Source organism: Odocoileus virginianus, chromosome 4 (assembly GCF_023699985.2).
Source record: "Odocoileus virginianus isolate 20LAN1187 ecotype Illinois chromosome 4, Ovbor_1.2, whole genome shotgun sequence".
In the NCBI taxonomy this organism is placed as follows: Eukaryota; Metazoa; Chordata; class Mammalia; order Artiodactyla; family Cervidae; genus Odocoileus; species Odocoileus virginianus.
In genome coordinates, this window is record NC_069677.1 from 19,709,115 (window position 1) to 19,730,159 (window position 21,045).

General features: G+C 37.9%; 1 protein-coding gene across 4 annotated transcripts in view; it reads right to left on the bottom strand.

The window, feature by feature from the left end:
* Window positions 1–21,045, bottom strand: part of TP63 (tumor protein p63) — a 266,039-nt gene that overhangs the window by 76,913 nt on the left and 168,081 nt on the right. For all 4 annotated transcript variants that reach the window (XM_020872827.2, XM_020872826.2, XM_020872829.2 and 1 more), the window contains one exon: window positions 14,837–15,091. In XM_020872827.2, coding sequence (XP_020728486.1) covers window positions 14,837–15,091 — 255 coding nt within the window. The remainder of the gene's footprint in view (window positions 1–14,836; window positions 15,092–21,045) is intronic.

Below are 21,045 nucleotides of genomic sequence, written 5' to 3' on the forward strand. Positions count from 1 at the left end.
TCTACGGTTCCGAGCATGATAATTCCTGTGCTCCAAAAGCATCCAGCAGCAGCCCCACTGCCCGTGGGATATAGTCCAAATACCTTCACCCACACAGGCTGGCCCCATCCTACCTCTTGAGCTGCTGCTTCCTATCCGCGACCACAGCTTCAGGCAGAATAGCAGAGTCCTGTCTCCAGGCGAGCAAACCAGGCTGGCCTCTGTGTTCTTAATTCAGCTGATCCACTGCCCCTCTGGAAAGTCTGCTCTCTCCCCCACTGAACCACCTGCCTGGTCATTTGCTATCTTCTTCTTTCTCTCCTTCCAGCAACAAAGGCCTTCTCTTCTGGATGCATAGACTTTTTTTTTTTTTTTAATTCAAAGGGAACTTCAGAGACCCCTTGATTCATTCTCTCACCTAAAACTCAAGTCAGGCTCTCATTTCTATCTTGAATCACGCCAGGGGCTGAGCGCTCACTGCCACTGGAGGTGGTGCATTCCAGCCTAGCAGAACCCTGACCATTCTTCCCTCTGAGCTGGAATCAGCCACCAGGTGACTCTCTCCCATCTGCGGTAATTGTGCCCTCTGGGGCCATCCCAACAAATCTAGGATGCACTGGTTTCAGAAAAGTTAAGTCACAAAAAAAGGAGCTCTGCTCACCGCTCAAGACAATCACCATTGAGAGCATGAGTCCATGTTCTTTGTGGGCTGAAGTTATACAAATAACTAAAGTGCTCTCTACCACCCTCCCAGAGCAAATCAATTATCTCAAAATCATGCCTCTTACATGGTTAAGGTATTTGTACATCAGAAATATACATGGCAGTGTGCCTGAGTGTCACTCAAACCCACAGGATAAATATTACTCATCTTCCTGGAACTTTAATTTTAAAGATGCTTTTGAAATGAGGGAGATAAATATATTTAAATGTATATTTGCATTAAAATGCAAAATTATAATGTTTTACAAAAAAAAAAAAATTCTGCTTTTTCTATGGAACCCTTCAGATTATAGTCTCAAGAAGCCCCAGGCAGGTATCATTTTCCCCTGCTCCTAACTGGGGTAAACGCTTTAAGGACTGTGCTAACATATCACCTCCACCATGTGGTGGAAGGTGTCAGAAGCTAGAGGTACTCCACAGATTGGATTCCCTACTGCAGTTCCTGACGAACTCAAATTCTAATCCTAAATTCATGACCTAATCTAATAAAAATCACCATTTATCAGGCACTGTTATGTACTCTACATTCGTTACGTCTAAACCTACCAATAACCTTGCTACCTCAAGATGCATTTATCCCCATTTTAGGGTTGAAGAAACTGCCCTGGAGACAGTGTCTTGCCTAAGGCCACAAAGATAGAGAGAGGTGGAATTCAACCTCAGGTCTATCTGACCACAAAGCCTGAATTCTTTCCACTCACCACTCTGCCTCCTTAGGCACTTCGACTTGTTCTTTAGTAAAAGAACCTTAGCCCCTGCTTTCAGAAAAAGGCAAAGCTTTGCTGGATGGCTGAGCGCTAACATGGGTCACAATATCTGTAACTTTCAGTCTTACAAGGTAACTGAAACAGACACATTGTAAGTATCTCAGATATTTTACATCTTATATATTGTAAAATATTTATATCATATCTCATTGTAATTTAGCAACTGGGAGAATATTTTCATTTTAAAACAGGAATTTATGGAAAAAGATCATTCTTTCTTCTGCTTAAATGTTTCAAACATTATTAATAGTTTTGGTTTCTAGAGCCTCAATCCCGAAGTCAAACAAATTAAGAAAGCAATACATTAGGAGCTTATCTATGCCCTATAGCCATATGCCCAAGTGACAACTTCAAAATGAATTTTCAATCCAGTTAAAAAAAGAAAAATCTGTTAGTTTGGGAATGCTTGTGAGCAAATCTCTCAGAAGGATATAACCTTTCTCACTGTTCACATAACAGTATAGTCAGTACCCAGGCATAAAATATCCATGCTAATTCCTCCCTTTCTATTAACTTGTCTTAAAGCATTCTCCATATGCTGAGCATCAGTGACCCTTAACTGAGACCACTGACAAAAGATATTCAAGTAGCTCTGGTCATTTGTTTCTATACATAAAACCCACTAGGCTCCTCAAAGGCAAAAAGTATGAATGTCAGAATCAATCCTAAACTGTGAATCGAGGCTGTGTTCTGAGTTAGTGGGAAGGAAAACATAGATTCAAAAGTAACTGTGATAAAAGAATACTTCTAAAAGGTAGAAAGAACATATAATATTTAAAAATGCTTCGACACAAAGAAACAGTTTCAATTACATTATGGCACCAACTAGAGTTAAAACCCACATCTATCAAAATAAAACCATCATTACTATCATGGGAAAACAGCCTTAAAGTTTTATTGCTTAATTTGATTTTACTAAAACACAAGCAGATAATTACAGAGATTAACTTTCATGGAAATTTCAAAGCATTTTAGAAAAGCATATAGAATTATATTTACTTACCATATATTTATTGACTAAGACCATCTAGTACATTTTGTACATGTAGTACATTTTGTAGATTTTGAAGTAAATGTGAAAAGGATTAAGACTTGCTAGGTAAAAGAAAGTAAGAAGTCCCCTTTCCTCTGCTTTTCTAAAATAGATTAGTGAGCTCTTTAAAAAAAATAAATAAATAAAGGAAATAAGAGGTATTTTCTTATACGTCAAAGCAAAAACATCCAGCAGGCTATCTAGTACAGAAATGAATGAAGCGAAGATTTCAGACTAAATTTGAACATTTCATTTGAAATGGTTTGGCTCTTTTCCTCAAAGTAGAAGTCCATGTCATGAAAACACACTCTCAGGGCTACAAAATTGTCTTAGAAAACATCAAACACACAAATTCAAAATGTACACATTTTCCTTTAAATAAGGATCCACTCACTATTTTCTAACAAATCATTTCACTTCCTCCCTGTATTGTTCTTCCTTTTGAGTATCCTCTCCCTATTCCCACTCCTAATCCTAAATATCTAAAGAGGATAATTATACTTGAGTGCAGGTTGAGAGAAGACTTTATGAAAACTTAATAAAAAGACTAATCCTAGCATAACTTTTACACTTTTTAATAGCTATGTCAAAAATGTTTATGCAAAGAAAGGCATTATAGCTGAAAACTGTGGTGTTTTTCAAGGCAAGAAATCAATTCTGAAATATGAACACATTATAGAAACTTACACAAATAACTATATATTATATTTAATTGCTTCATGAGTAGGAAACTAGACAGGAAGAATTCTATATTTCCTTCTAGTTCTGCTGCTGAATGAGATATCTTCTTTTCCCTAAATCTCAAGTTCCTCATCACTTGTCATTCCAACTTCTACAGCAAAAAGTTTATGGATGAGTTACTATTTATTAAATTATATGATGATTCCCAGAATATTAAATATAAATGTTTGCAAGCTATGCTTTTGTTACAATTATATACAAAAGTGTAAACTGTAGTCTTTGAAGATAAACATAAAATCTAATCCATTACCAGTGAATATTATGAGAGAACAATATAAGCCTAAGGAATGAGTTATCCATGGTAACTCTGAGAGGTTGATAATCTTCCTTTGAAAGACTAATTAATATAGCCATTTGCCAAGTGTCTTCCAAAACTCAGAGGGGTTAGACTAAAGCATTTTTAAAAAGTGTGCACTTATTTTTACACGCATAACTTCAATGCATTCTAGGCATGAGAATAACCAAAGGAAAAAGAGGTTATGTATCTATGTGGATGAGTTAAAAAAAAAAGGAATTATTAATTATCATAACAGGATATATTTCCTGTGCATCCACTCTAACTGTAGAATTACAGAAAAAGTTATTCCAGATTTCTATTATGAAAATAGTATTTATTTTATGAATTGGTCAATCTGCTTTATTAAATGGCCAACTAAACACCATTTTCCAAAGGCCTTCCCCACTAAGTGAGGGTAGGTGATAAACTTGAATAGATAGTGCTTAAAGTGGTTGCTTAAAAAAACACCAAACCCTAGGTCTAATATTCAAATTGTGTCCTCAAAGACCTCCACTATCAATCACCAAGGCAAAGAAACCAAACTCTCTATTAGCATCCCACTGTTCTCATAACCAGTTGCTTTGGGGGACAGTTATTCCTCTCAAAACCACCCCACTCTGGACAGTGCAGTGGCAGGCAGGAATAGTAAAAACACACCAAAACTCTATTTTCTTTTTTTTTTTTTTCAAAACTCTATTTTCAAATTCAAAAGAATCCAGTTTTTCTTTTCCATTCTTTTTCTTATAAGCAAAATCCATAATAATATATTTAATATTTTAAACAATAAAAATTAATTAAAATGGATTCAATATCTTAAAATAATGGTCTTATACTACAAAAATATTCTGAATATAATTATTAACAAAAGGAATATAGTTTGTAATTATTCATTCTAATTCTCTTATTTTGAGAAATGTACGCTTCTCAAATCATGTATCAAATGCACCAAAATTTTTCTCTGTCACATGATAATTTAAATGTTTGTTCCACAGCATATCAGTTTTAGATAAGTCAAGTTTATAAAAGTAATTGATAGGATTTTATAAGTAAACCATATACATATATCAAGGCATACAAGATATTTAAGAAAATTTTATAGAACTATGAGAATCATTTTGCTATTTTAAACAATTATCATAGCTTATAGGATTTTGCTTTTATGACATACAGTTAATCATATCTATGACTTACTTGATGACAATTCTTTTGTCAGAAACGTAATCCATAATTATAACATTGCTTTTACGGGAAAATGAAATTTGCTTTTCCAAGAATACAGAGTTATAAAACAAAAAGAGAGGCAATTTATATCATTTAATGTTAGGGCTCTCAATTCATAAATATGAAAATCTCAAATTAACACACAAAATAGAAGGAACAAGGAAGGGGGAGACGGAAGGAATATCTTCGAAGCCAAATTATAATTTTTTTAAATTAACTCCTTTGTTACTCAGCAAGAGTGAAATATTTGTATTTAAATAAATATGTGTATCTATTCTTGCATTTTTAAGAAAAAGAATAGTTTTTTTTTTCCTAAAGATCTGGTCAAAATGTTGCTGTTGTTGTTCAGTCGCTAAGTCATATCCAACTCTTTGTGACCTGATGGACTGCGGTTAAAATGATCACAATTTAAAACTCTGTTACTGGAGCTTCCGTGGTGGCTCAGTGGTAAAGAATCTGTCTGCCAATGCATGAGACACAGGTTCAATTTCTGGGTCAGGAAGACTCCACATGCCATGGAGCAACTAAGGCTGTGAGCCACAGCTACTGGGCCTGCCTGTGCTCTAGAGCGGGGAACCCCGGCTGCTGAGCCCAGGTGCTGCAAGAACTGAAACCCACATGCCCTAGAGCCAGTGCTTTGCAACAAGGGAAGCCTCTGCAATGAGAAGACCGGACACCACTACTAGAGATTGGCCCCCACTACAGAGCAGTCCCTGCCCCCCACAACTAGAGAAAAGCCCATGCAGCAACGAAGACCCACTTCAGCCAAAAACATATAAATTAATAATATACACAAATACTTAAAACAAAAAGAAAACTCTGCTACTAGTTTGCTGAAATATTACCAATAAAGTACTGAGACTCTTAAGAAAAATAGCATCTGATTAACAATTATAAGATCTAATTAAATAGGCTTTAAGAAGTTATTTTACGTTAGAAAAAAGAATAACACCTATGCATACATATATATTCATCCTACATTTATTTCTAGGGACTTGTAGACCTATACTGCTTCATTTCAGGCCTGCTTATAAATGGAAAACCTCAAAAAACTGCCTGAATTACAAGCATGGATATGTATTATTCACACAGATAAATCTAAAAACAAAAATGCAGATAATAACATATTGTGTTTTCTGAGCTTCATCTCGCAGGTTCCCAAAGCACTTCGTAAACTTTAATTAAGCCTCCCTGAGATCCTACCAAGTAAATGTTACAATACCCGTTAATGGATGAGCAGAGGCAGAATCACTTGCCCCATGATCACACAGTTGTCAGTGCCCACTGCTGTCCTTCTGAGTTCTGTGTTCGACTTAATGAACCACACTCTTCAGGAGTCTGTCAAACGACATCTCAAATTCAAATGAGGATTCTTACATTTAGCAATTATTAATCTTTCTATGTAAAACAATTTGGAAACTATTCCAAGGAAAAACAAAGTCTTTTTGAATGGTGTCCTCGTATTATTCATTCTATTTTCCACAATAGTCCAGATGATACTAGTAAAATAGCATAAAGAGTACAACCAAGATTGCAAATTCAGTGAGTAACCCGCGAAAAAACACCTGTTTGGTGTACCTGACAATGCAGAATTAGCTCCGCATAAAACTATTAGAAGTTACATTGCAAATCTTCAGACCCTTCTAATACAATAACAAGGTGACAAATTACACTGTTTTGTTATTAACACTAAGAAATCATGAGTCTTCATTATTAGATTCAAACTCAAATGAGAAGGCTGATTCTATTTGTAAAGTGAGATTCCCTCTCTAATTTACCTCACAGTAAAGTAGGTTCTACGGTCTCTGGCTACTCCCAGTTTCCTTTAAATTTCAGCTAGGGGAGCCTGATGATGGGGTCGTAATCTTTATTAAAAACCAAAGAGAGATGGCAGTTAAGATCAGTCCCTTGAGGCTCCTGTGTGCCTAATTACAGGACCCCTTGTTCCAAAAACCACTGCGTGTCTACAAAACATCTGTAAGGCTTCAAAGAGTCTAAGATTCCTCTTTCTGTTCTGCAATAAACTTCTTTAATCTTAAAAAATTAGAAGCCGTTGGGGAGAAAGCTATGTCATTTCACATCTCCTTGCTCCAGTGACCTTATAGACATACTAACTGCTGTTGATATAAAACCACGAGGGTTTATTCCACATGCAGTTGCTTTTATTCATGAAAAGACAGCTGACAGCTAAATACCTTTCATGAGAAAAATACATCTGCCCTTTTCCACCAGAGGGGGTGGAGACTGTTACAAGACTTGATCACACTATGGAAATGGTTAATATCAGGGAATGCAAACAGAAGAAGGTGTAAAGCTCACATGTGGGAAGACACGAGCCTAATACATGGCACTCATCCTTCAGGGATGACTTGAAGATATTTCTGTCAATTTGAATGATATATTGCATTTTTCTTGAGCCATTAAAAAATACCATGACATCATTATCTGTCTATACCTCAATTTCCTGGTAATTTTTGTCCTGGCACACTCTCTATGTGCTAATTACAAATCAGTCATCAGTTAGTGAACCGAGAAAATAGATTCGAAGCCCTTTCAATCTCACTGCACTTCTCTGAATTCAGCTTTGGCCAAATTTAGAGAGTTAAGTTTTGGAGTCCCATAAACTCTCTAAGGTTTAAAACAAGACAAATAGGAGTCTTTCTTTACACCAAGGATCCAATGCTGCATATCATTATATTTTTATAAAACAAAATTTTATAAGGATGTGAAGGTAGCAAGGTCACTTACTCTAAGAAAACAGATAAAAGATCCACTTTGACAATGTGCTGCTTAGTTTATTGCAAGCCAGTGATTAATCTGTATGACTTCTGTAAAGAATAGAGAATTATTATTTCTGAATGGAATGTATTCACTAGTAACTTTTCCCTTTGATGCTTGCTCTAGTTTCCAGTTTTTTAATTTAAACTTTAAGTAATTGTCTCTTGTCACTGCTACATACATTGCAAAGATGGCCTTCAGTCTGACTATTGCTTTGTTTGATCTGTGGTTTTCACAACTTTTTTTTTTAATGAATGTTATCTTTTAAAGATATGGAGATATCACATGAGAATCCAGGTTTCTACATGTTCTTGAAAAATTCATCTTTTAACTTCAGGTTTACCTTCCCCCATGACACCATGTTAGAGTTGCAAAGCAAATGCCCTTGTGGACAAGGTATGCAAACTCACCTTGACACTATGCCCATCCTTATCATTCGACTTGTTTAGGCTACCCTGTGGTCCCCCAGATATCTGAGTTTTCCACCTCCAAGTTAGCCTATTAATTAAAGTGATTTTTTTTAGAAAAACGAGCCTTATGACCTGATCCCTGTTCTTGATAGAAATTTACATTGTAATTTATTTATATCACAATCCTCCTTATAATAATCCACCCTTCCAAGAAATCAAAGCTATAGTAAAAAAACAAAAGATCGAGTGGTTGGTAATACCTACAAACCAAACTGACTACTATGAATGGTAACATAAATGAAGGAGGAAGGGGAGGAAGAAAAGGAAGGTGGGGAGGAAAGAAGAACGGAGGAGCAGGAAGAAGAGCAGGACAAGGAATGAAAAGAAAAAAAAAGGGCGACTTACTACTATTCTTTGTGTAGTAGAAAAATAAAGGCAAGTTTTATTTCAATTTGGTGTTTCTTTTTAATCATTGGTCAGTTCTTGTAATATTAGATTTAATAAATAAACATCAAAATTTTCCCTTTAAAGAGAATCCCTACAGTGCATTCAGGAAACCACTCACGCATAACATGGCAAGGCCCTAAACATCAGATTAGGTGAAACTGGCTTATCACGAATACATTAACCTAGAGTTAATTTAAATAAGTTAGGGCAAACTTGCTGACTAAGTTATTCTGCTCTGGACCTGGAGACAACACCCCTATACAAGGGCTTACAATGGAAATTCACTTTAAAGTGCAAAATCTAGAGTTAAGTAAGTAACATGAACCATTCCCAAGAATCTCTAAGCCCTTTATTTAGGATATTCTTCCTTAATACTCTGTGAACTAAAAAATATCTTGGATAACAGGCAACAGTACTCAATGTTATTATTTTCTTTATCATGGAAGGGGCATAAAATGACACTCCTTTATGTATCTCTGGAGATTTATAGGACAGCTCTGGCAAGAAGTGGAAATAACTTGTGATTAACAAATGTACCACTGGCAGGAGCCAAGCCTATTGACTTCTGTTCCTCAGCAATGAAATCTAACAGCCACTCGGTTAAGATCAGCCCTGGTTAAGGCTCAAGCGTTGATGAGAGAAGTGTTTCCTTTCGACAAGGAAGTGGATAAATCATATTCACCATGGAAAAGTTTGTCTGTACATCATGTCCTTTGATGGGCTATTCTTAAGAGTCCCAAGATTCCAGAAGGCCACGCAATGGGCTGGCTTGCATTAGATTTCTGCAGAGCTGGCAGCCTTCTTCTGGAAGTCTTACATTACAGGTAACCCGATGACACGGCAGGATGGGCCACAGGCATGCATCTCAACACGCCTGTGGAGGAGCCAAGGGGAGCAAGCTTGCAAGACCGATAGGCTGGGATCAATGAAACTCTTGGGGAACTGGATGTTCCCCTTTTAAATGCCACCTCCCTAATCTCTCCACTTGCTCAAGTCAGATTCTTCAAAGCTCTGAACACAACATGAGGCTGGCATGATTAGGAAAGTCAAAGAAGAGGACCTTCTAAATCATGGGTGGAAGAAAAGGCATCGAATTCATGAACAGTGAACAAACAGGGTCAGAGTGAAGGGCTGTTGTTCAGAACGTAGTCATTTCCTTTGGCCATGGGGAGAAAATAAAGTTTCTTTTTCCATATTTATTAAGGGGTCTACTATATGCTGAATATGACTCTGAGCACTAGGTCAAGGTGCCTGCTCTATGAGACCTTCATATCTATGGAAGAAAAAAGTCACCAGAGCAAAAGGGATGTGGTCCAAAGGCCACAGCCATTATCTCCGACTGAGTACAACAGAGACACACTCATCTTAGGATTTTCCCAGTATTTGCATGCAGATAATACTGTGTGTCAAGGGTTGTGGGAAAAACAGTCTCAAGATCAATACAGGTCAAGACAGATTGATATCCACACAAAAAAGTCTTGTCCTTGGAGTCCAGCAAAAGAAAGCACTTTACTCCCAGAAATGGTGTACTTAGCAGTCCTCTCAAAGCTCTAGTAGGTGCCATAGAAAACTCATCTTTTCCTTATTCTCAACTCCAACAAAAGCATTCCAGCTCAGTACCTGTGATTCATTTGAATGAACACAGAGTATTTTGTCAAGTGAATATGACATAATTTATAGCATTTCCAGTTCCCCACTGCTGAGCATGTAGGCTGCCTCCAATACTTTTGGCACAAAAAACCCAGATATTCTTTACTAAAAACAAAGAATTAAAAAAAAAAAAACGACATCCCCATAAATGAGAAATAAATGCTGGAATTCACCAGGTTCTTAAAACTGGAAAAAGTCTTTCTCAGTGCACGCAAGGAGAGCCTGCATCTGCTTGGAAAGACTTAGGAAGGCAGCATGGCCAGCCTGCAGAAGTCAGCATATGGGAGAGCCTGATACCACCCTAGGCCATTTAGTCATGTATTTGATTGGTGGATAATATCATGGTCCCATGGGGCTGCAGTAGGCATGTTAACAGCCCAAAAGCACTAGGAAAAATAAAAAAACAGAAGATATTTTTCTTTGAATTCTCTCAAATTACTACTTATGGCACAACTGAACCCTCAATAAAACTAATAAGCTCATGAAGCAAAGAGATTCAAGTTCAGACTCAGTAAATGTATTTGTGTCTATGACTAGCCAGAGCCTTTGCACATGGCACATAATCCTCACTATAAAGAAAATATAAGGAAGGTATGAGCATCGCCATTTGCAGGTGGTACAGTCAGGTTTAAAGAAATTGAACTCTTTGAGCAGATCCTAAATGCTGCTGAGCCCTAGTGGCTCAGAGGGTAAAGCGCCTGCCTGAAATGCAGGAGATCTGGGTTCAATCCCTGGGTCAGGAAGATGCCCTGGAGAAGGAAGTGGCAACCCACTCCAGTATTCTTGCCTGGAAAATCCCATGGACGGAGAAGCCTAGTAGGCTACAGTCCATGATGTCGCAAAGAGTCTGACACGACTGAGCAACTTTACTTTCTTTCACTTTCTAAATGCTGATAGTAAATTTCAGGGTTGAACTCTGCACATAAGTTTCTATTTCCAAATTACCATACTGACAACTGGCCTATGACTGACGAGTCTTAGCTATAATGCTAGACCAGCACTTTATTATATTAAATGGTAGGCCTCTATCAGAAAGTAGTAATTACGTTGCAGAAATAAGAAAGTTTGAAATTAAGTTCTAAATTCCATGTTGGTTTGGGTGTGACTACGTGTGAGTGTGTGTGTGTGTGTGTGGAAGAGAGAATATGGAAAGCGTCATTGCTCTTCACTTTATTTCACTGGAAGAAGTTTAAAATAGATACCACATTTTCATGGAATTGGAAACACACATTCATTATTGTAAACAGAAAAAGCAAAAGAAATGTGCATATATACTCTAAAGGTATTAATTATATTTTGGCAATGAGTCTGAGTAAAGCCAGAAATTATAACAGAAAACAACACAAAAGGATGACAAGTGAAAAAAATGGTACAAACAAGATTTTTATTAAAGAATTACCGGAGGTGATGTGGTAAGTATGACCCTTCCTAACGACAGCTGCTGCTTCTGCTTCCTGTTTGTGGGCAGTTTTTAAAATTTGGTGTTTTATTTTGAAAGACTGCTTTAAAATGCACAGATGCCTAAGAAATAGGTGTTGTATATGATGTAGCATAAAAAATGTCCTTTGTTAGGTGGTTTCACTCCATGCTACACAGGGCCTGCTAATGCCTGTTCGTCCCTGATTCTGTCAGTAAAGAGAAAGGCAGTCTAAATAGGATGGTAAGTAAGTAAGTAGTTACTCAGTCGTGTCCGACTCTTTGCGACCCCACGGATTGCAGCCCACCATGAGATTTTCCAGGCAAGGATACCAGAGTGGGTAGCCATTTCCTTCTCCGTGGGATCTTCCCGACCCAGGGATCAAACCTGGCTCTCCTGCATTGCAGGCAGATTCTTTACCGACTGAGCGACAAGGGCATCCCAGATAGGATGATAGAAATACTCGAACTGGGAGGGAGGCAGGCCTGGGTTCCTCTATCTCCTGGGCTGGTGATGAACCAAGTAACCTATACTTCTTGAAGTTTCCTCACTTCTAAAACTGGTGATAACAGCCTCGGTTCTGAGGCTCCACCTGAGACAAGTGTGTGAGAGAACACTTTAAAATGTGCATCAGTGTGAGGATACACAATTTGGCTCAAAGAGTTAGACGCTCCTAATGTATAAGACACTGGTGTCCATGGCTAAGAACTACATGTTTTTAGGTGATCTCAGCAGTCACTCACACAAGAGTTTAAATGCGCTGGATTTAGAAGAAACGTAGCTGGGCCTAAAAGAAAGCTAACTGTGAATAAAAAGAACAAATACAAGTGTAAATACCAACTGCTATATTAGTAGGATGGAATAGACATCTAATTCAATCATTTTATCCTGCAATACCTATAACATAGACTGCAGACAACTGAAGAGAAATCCTAGAAAGGCAAACCAGCTTAACCAAGGTCACTTATTAGTGGCAGGCAAAAGTTTGATTAGAAGCTAAATTCTTTTGGAAATTCCCTGGTGGTCCAATGACTAAGACTCCATGCTCCCAATGCAGAGGACCTTAAATTTGAACTCTGGCCAGGGAACTAGCTCCCACATGTCACAGGCCTAATTATTTGTTTGACCAGGCACAACCAAATAAATGATTTTTTTTTTCTAAGGAAAAGAAGCTAAGTTCTTCTAAAACCTTTCTATGTTGATGATTAATACTACTTCACCTAAGGAAAGGGAGTACTTTTCACCCTATTCACCCTCTTCACAGGCACAGACTGAATTCTAGAAAAATGAAGTGACTTGGCTAGGGTCATGAGGATGATCATGGCAAGAATCCAGGTTTTCTGGCTCCCAAGAGATGTTCTTTCACCTGCCTACCCCTTTTGTAGGCTTCTGATACCGCTGCTGCCACATGTAATGAATGTCTACCATGGTACTCTACAAAACATTTTTTTTGCTGTTTAACCTACCACTTATGTAAACATGCCTAACCTTTTTTATTGAGACAGTGTACTTTTCTGAGAGAGGGGCTTTGATGAAAGATGGTTCAGAACTGTGCTAAAACTGAAAGGAAAAAAAAAGCCTTAAGATTTCTGTATGAGGAGGTGGGAGGGAAAAATGAGGAAGAAAGATTAATTTAACACTGTAGTTGTATCATGCTCTATCCCCACTCCGTCCCCATGCTCCACCCAGCCTCAGCTATTTTAGAAGGGCAGTGATTCTTCATTTAGTGGCACCAAATGTGCCCATCATCGCTCAGATGCACTCACTCCTACTATAGTGGAGCTCCACATGAGCATGCCAGATGAGCAATAGTAAGGTCTGAAGATCAGTGATTGTAAACATCCACTTGGTGACCCCTATTCTGAAACACATCAGGGTTCCATTTATAAAATGGCTGTTCTAGTGGCAAAATATTGCTTAGATCAATCAACCAATATATCCTAAGGCCTATGAACTTAAGTTTATTCACCTGGAGTGTCCACCTCCATGAGTATTAATATAAAAGGGACTAAACAGTATGATACAACTGATTTAAAAAAAAATCACACACTGAAGAGAGATCCAGTTTTAAGCTAATACTTCTGTTATGGTTGAAAAAGGAACCAGGATGGAACAACTTCTCAAACCATGAAAGAAAAGCACCATGATAAATTCTTAGACACGTTTGGAACATCCTGATGTGAAATGGTGGAAAAAGGAAGCAAGCACATAATCTGGGGGGCAGGGGGGAGGGAGGAGGAGATGAAGTAGTGGTGACAGAATCAGAAACAGGACCAGCTATACAAAAGCCTCTGTATCTTTAGGGATGTCACTGAAACCCCACTTTCTTTCAGTTTTCCCTAGTAAAGTAGGAGTTGTGAAACATACCCTACAGAGCTCACAAAGAAGTGAGGTCAAAATGGGGGGATGTATGTGAAATTATGCTGGAATTCAGTGTTATTAATGCAGGTTAGTTTATAAACTCTGTACTACTGAAGTAAAGCCTGGATACTGTGGCATACAAAGAATAAATGCTTTCCAAAGAAAACTATTTGCCAAACAGGAAATAATCTGTTAAAACAATTTGAAAGCTACTTCTCCACGAGAGGATGACATGTGAAAGATTTCTATAATCCAGGCAAAAGTTAACTTCTTTGACAAATGTGTGCCACTTTGGTCTTGGGCATTCTTTGGTCAACCATTTAAAACCAGTCTTATAGTTCTCCTCCCTTATAGCTGAGCTTTATTCATGTTATAATAAATTATCAAATCAACTCTAAAATAGAATAAAACTTCTTACAGCTTTTGAATTTTTTAAATGATCAATATTTCCATTTTTTTAAGCAAAATTATGTTTTTTCCAAAATTTTAAATCAGAATCTCTTTGAACCTATTTCAGGCTTCTGATGTATAGTGTTTGAGGGTTTTTTTTTTGGGGGGGTACATGCTTCTAAATGCAATAAATAAATGTTTATCAATAAAGTATGAGTCATGTTAGAGAACCTACACGTATGAACAAATTTAAGCCTTCCTTAATAAATAGGAACTAGCCTACATTCTGCAGACTGCAAACACATATATCCTAGGATTACATTTCCCATCCGTGTAATGCTTTACATATTTCCAAAAAAGTTCACAAAAAAGGTGAGGCAGGCAAGAACACACCAGCTAGAGTTACCAGAATACAGGCCTTTGGTTTCCAGATCAGGGCTCTTCCTACTAAATGGTACTTTTTCTCTTTCTGCTCCGTGTGGAATATTCCAAACCAAAATATCCTTAGAGGACAGGGAGAACATTTCTAGCATTCAATATGGAGTTCTAAGCTTTGATGGAGGAGAGAGCCTGGGGGGTGACGGAGACACCCCACAGACCTGGGGGTCAAGTTCAAGGGCACAGGGGCACCCGCACTCTTACCGTCCACGTCGCGGACTTGGCGGTGCTGGACTGCTGGAAGGACACATCGAAGCTGTGTGGGCCCGGGTAGTCGGTGTTGGAGGGGATGGCGGGCGACGGTGAGAGGGCGTCAAAGGTGGAGCTGGGCTGTGCATAGGGCGAGGGCGCCGTGACGCTGTTCTGCGCGTGGTCTGTGTTGTAGGGGCTGGTGGACGAGGAGCCGTTCTGGATCTGCTGGTCCATGCTGTTTAGGAGCCCCAGGTTCGTGTACTGTGGCTGCAGGACACCCAGAAACCCCCACGTTAGCCATTTAAGCTGCAGACTGGTGCTTCTCAAAAGGCATCTTTCGGTGCATGCCTTCCACAGAGATCAACCTCAGATTTGCTGCACTTTACACTCAAAGGAAAAGGACCAATTTGTGATGCCTAGTTCAAAACACCAAGGGAAGCGTGAGGCGTGTGGGAATGTTTTATGAAGACCTGCACAGATCACACAACTTCATGGGCAGCCTTTGGAAACTGAGTCTCCCCAAGAGCAGCTGAAAGTAGATAGGGTGCTTATTCGCAAACTGGGCAAAAAACATCACTGTTCAGTAGCTGCTTATGAATTCCTTAAAACAAATGAATATCACCTGCTATTTTTTTCTTCTTCTGTCTTGGTAGTCAGAATGAAAAAGACCACTAGATACACGTGCTCTAGAGAAGATTTAAAGGTCAATTTGTCTATTAAGCAAAATGATTGTCCTCCAGATTTTCTTTAAGTTTTATTCTAAATTCTGTCTCAGGGTACCAACTTGCCCCCCAAAACTGGGTTCATGAAAACTGGAGGGGAAGGAGTAGCAATGTTAGGAAGAAGCAACTATGTATTGTATTTTTTTCCAAAAATACTTAAGTAAATCTCTTAATTCACGAATATACAAGATTGTGATTTTTAAACTTTGTCATATGTATTGGCAGTTTAAAAATCTCATCAGTTTTACCTTAAGTTATATGGCATGTATATTTATTCACTCAAAACAATAACTTTTAGGAATTAGTGTAGATTATTTGAAAGGAGAGACCACATGTGCAATTTATTTATTTTTAACTTTTTATTTTGTATTGAGGTATAAGCAATTAACAGTGTGTGATAGTTTCAGGTCAACAGTGAAGGGACTCACCCACACATACTCAGGTATCCATTCTCCCCCAAACTCCCCTGCTATCCTGGCTAAAAAGGCAGCTATGTATTTTAAAAGGTAACAAGATACCATCCAAACAGCCTAATTTCCCATCTGTTCTTTCATTTTCTTTGTAGTAGTTTATTTTCTAAAGCAGAACATGTGTAAGAGAAAAACCATCTAGTTATGGTTAAAATTCTACATTTTGTATAATTCAGAAGTACATTAGTTCATACAGTTTCTCTGCCAGAAATTTTATTTCTTCTAGGAATATCAGCACTGAGTAGATAATTCAATAAGATGTTTATGGAAGTAATAATTTAACTTCTCATTTCATTGACAAAAAGAATCTTGACTGTATTACTATCAGAAAGGGGAAGTGAATTGCTCAAGCGTTGGCTAATAAGCCAAGAGTAGTTATTTTGAAACCAAATCTGATTCCGAGTCTACACCATCACACCTGTCAGACTGATCAGATAATTCAAGTCATTCCTGAGTTAAATTGAACACATTTCTAGAAGCGGCCACCAGCTTGCATTCTGTTTTCCCTTTGTGAAACCTTCTGACACAGGGAATCCTCATAGTTTCTTCAATTTAGGAAAAGAAATCAGAAGCAAAGAGAAGGCAGTCCTGTTGGTACACATTTTATACAGAAAATGAGGAGTCTGGCTCTTCAAGTGAAATATAACCAAGAGTCCCAGAAAAAGTCAAATTAAAGAGAACACAAACTTGTAAAGAAATTGATGCTTGAAAACAATTCAACTTAAGTGTAAGGAAGTTATTTTACTAAACTTTAAGTATTTCACATGGGGGGGAGAAGGACTCTGCCATTCCATTCAGTCCAGAGAGCATCTGTCTAAATGTTAACAGTCGCATGCCCATTCCATTACATTTATACATTCACATTCCACTGCCGAATGCCATGTCCCCATTTGCTCTTCAGATAACTATTAATCTCTTTACACTTATCCCCCCGCTGACAAGAGCAGCTGTTAGTCTCGCCTCTTCTCTCCTCTGACTTCCACAGCTCCCAGTTCTCCTCGCCTCCTTCTTCACCTTTCCCCCTTGACAGGTGAGGCAGGCTGCAGGTGAGACAGCTGTGAGAGGAAAAAAAACTAAAACCTGAGGCCCCGATGAAGGTGTCCACAGCCCTGGCTGAATTAAAGCTCTTAGGTGTCCAAGCCTGGGGGAATGGTCTGGGAAGGGGATTGAAAAGAAATTATTATTTGTGTTCAAGTTAAGGGTCAGTATACAAAGCACTCCTGAGCGTCCTGTAGGAATCAGATAATGCTCCCAGAGGCACGTGCTTCCCTCAAGCAGTACAATTAGGGAGGCAGTCGGCCCTGACAAAAGGGACAAAGAAATTCACCAAGCACTTTCTCACAGGCAGTAAAAAAGCCTGTTAGGTCAATCCTGTCCTCCTCCTCCTAGCTATACAGAATGGAACTTCAGCTAATTGTGGGCTTGGAGAAGAACAAAGAAACATGGCCCTTTGAATTTTTTTTTCCAGCAAATATAAAGAGAAAAGTTGGGGACCCAGCTTTAAAAGCCAGTGAGTAAACACTCAGTGTTGCTTGAAGGACTTAAGAGAGATGGAAACTCCATTTACCTCAGAGGTACAAAGAAGACCTTTCTGGGACAGCAGTGAGACTGAGCATATTCGGTGGCACTAAAGAAGCAGAAAATGTATTTCAAGTTATTAGTAGGTGTTGATGGCTGTGCTTTTACATCCCGTAATTTTTAATCCCATACAGTTTGGGTGGAATATTTTACTTCACAACAATAGAATTTGCTTCCAATCCTGACTCCTCAATTTATATAGCATAGAGCTAGATTTCTCAGGTTTGAGCAAAGAGCTGCTAACTATTCAAGATAAAAATTGGAAAACATATTTCAGCTTAAGCTTTCCTCAAATTTTACTTTAAAGAAACAAAAGCTAAATAGTATACTCAGTTGTCTTTTTTTAAAAAAGAGCATAAAGCCAATACCATCTTTGTATTAACTAGTCTGAAACACAGACAACAAACCCACCAAAGTAAGAACATTATGATTAGAAATTTTCTTGGGGGAGAAAAAAAGGAAACTTTTTTAGAGACTTTTCATAGCTTTATTAAAAATTTATGTCATTAACTTGCTAGGAAATAGTACTTTGGAAGTTAATTTAAAAAGCATTTAGTTAACAAAAAAAAGGGGGGCTCTTATTTGCTTATTTCTTTGATTGAAGAGAGTGGACATGTTGGTAAAGTACAATTAGAGGCAGAGGGCAGACCAATATAGCCAAGAAGAACAAGTGTTAGGTAGGTAAAACCAGCATAAATTCACATGGCCCATTGCAAAATGAACACTCAGGGCCTATTGTTCATAACTTATTAAGAGTTTCAAAATCATGACAGCAGATCATTAAACAAAGCACAGGGCCCTTTCATGACTACACATTTTGGAGCCTAGGAAGCTCCTCTGTGCCAGGTTAATGTGAATAATATTTATTTCATATTTTCCACCAAAGTGAAGCTGGCAGGGTGAAGGAAGTAGTATCTGGACCCTTTATTGCCTGTAATGTCATCAACACACACAGGAGAGATGTGTGTTATGTTGGGATGCTAATGAGATGCCTATTTATGATGCCAGGTAAAGTCTCAGACACTCATATGAATAAAAAAAAGTGCCCTGAAAGAACTCTTGTCCCATGTGTTTCTTATGTAACAAAGTTAGTACATTTGGAATGTACTAGGAAGTAGATTGTCCCTTTCTAACCACAAGGTATCTTGATGCGGGAATAACTTTAACATATTTAATAGACACTCAGTGAATGAATGAACAATGTTATGTATCTACTGTATCATGTCTGGAAGAACAAACTTCTTTCCACAAAATTTTTGTCACTCAGTTGTATTCGATCTCAAAGACTGTAGCCCACCAGGCTCCCTTGTCCATGGGATTTTCTGGGCAAGAATACTGGAGTGAGTTGCCATTTCCTCCTCCAGGGGATCTTCCCTATCTAAGGATTGAACCACATCTCCTGAGTCTCCATCATTGGCACGTGAATCCCTTATCTCTGAGTCACAAGGGAAGCCCATGTCTGAAACAGGATATGATCTTCTTTCCAAAAAATATAAAAGATGAAAATGAACATAATTTGATATCTATTATAAACCTGGTAAAGTAAAACAATGGATTTTTTTAAAACTCAAAGAGATGCTTTAATTCCTATAAAAATGACTTTGAAATTGAAGATACTGTGTGGACCCTAGAAAATTACCAACATCTGTAACTTCAATGTATTCAGCTTCATCACAAACTAGCTGATCTGCCCTCAGAAAGGATAAAACACACCCTGGTGACAGAAAGCCCAATAGTCTGGTTAATCACAGAACATCTTGGGGGGTGTTCTAGAACATGAAGCTGGTTTGGCAAGTGGAGGGACACCCAGAGGGTGAATCTCAAACTGCCTGCTCTCACCATTAGGAAAGAGCAAGTAAAGCTGCCATTCCCAAATACAGAAAGAGTGTTTCCTCATTTTTTTTTTTTTTTTTTGTCTCTTCTGTAAGTTATTTTGGATTATCATAGTCATCTACAGACTCTGATTTACTTCTTCAGTTTGGATGATTAGAATTAAAATAATAAAGACAAGATATTTCTCCTGACTTGTCATCATTTTAAAAGTGTTCTATAAAGGCAATCCCTTTAGTTTCACTTCATTTTTCTTTCCTGGATTACATTGTTTGATGATCTTGCATTCTAAATATATTATGGACCTGAAATTTCTTCTCATCAGCTCAGTAATAATGTATATCAGTATATATCATTGTAAACAAAATTCAATATTGAAATGCTTGGGTTTATACTTAAAGTTGACTTTGTAATTACTCTTCTATAAAATAATTTAATTTCAAAAAGAAGTCTAATCAAGTCACATGACTGGTGTATCATATCCCATTTCTAAAAATTTCTCTCCTTCAATTTATCTGTGTAAGAGAAATTTTATAAGTTCTCTGTCCTGCTTTTCATAGATATTATTATTTGTAATAGCTAATTTATGGCAAGATGACAACAACAGTCCATACTAAATGGCAAGAGATTAATAAAAGAAAATGGGAATAAGTGCTATGTCAGGCATAGGAGAGGTAACTTTGGCAACATATAGTCAACTTATTTGCTTCAATTCAAATGGACCTTTGTCACAGGAAACAGTAACTTGCCTAAATTTCATTTGAAAGAAATTATATTTCTTGACTGTTAGAGATGACCAGGGAACTGAACATTCTTCTGCACTCCTTTTACTCCTAAATGGATTCTAGTAAGGCAGAAGAACTCTGAACTTAGATTTGGTGACATGGGGTCAAAGTCACAACTGCCACTAATGTGCCATTAACCCCTGGACAAGGTGGTGGCTCAGACAGTAAATAATCTGTCTGCAGTAAGGGAGACCTGGGTTCGATCCCTGGGTCAGGAAGATTCTTTGGAGAAGGGAATGGCTACCCACTATAGTATTCTTGCCTGGAAAATTCCATGGACAGAGGAGCCTGGCAGGCTACAATCCATGGGGTCATAAAGAGTTGGATACGACTAACTAACACTTCCACAAGATGCTTAAACCAACCTGGACAGTAGTTTCCTATAAAGTAAAATCTATATAAAATTGAGGAGATTGAATCTGACAATCACACATAATGGTGAACCAGTCTAATGTTCTTCTAGGGCTGACTATTCTCATCTACAATACTATTTAAATATAATGCCATAAGATTGCTTTCGAAAAAGGAGATGACTTTTTTTTTCTTTTTTCTTTATATAGATTTGCCAGAGCAAGCCTACAAATCCAAATTGTTTCAGCCAGCATATATAGCTTCTTCAGCTAATATAACCTTTCACCTCAGGCTTCATGGAGGTGCTTTTTGAACATTCTGAAAACCCTCCTGGGAAAAGAAAACAGTTTTCTTTATGACCCTGGCATTGCAAAGCATTCATTCGATTATGCTGTAGCAGACAGTACTACATTTTTATCCCCAAATATTGGCAAGATAGTGACTTTTCAACAAGCACTGCCTGAGGGAGAAATACTTGTCATTTT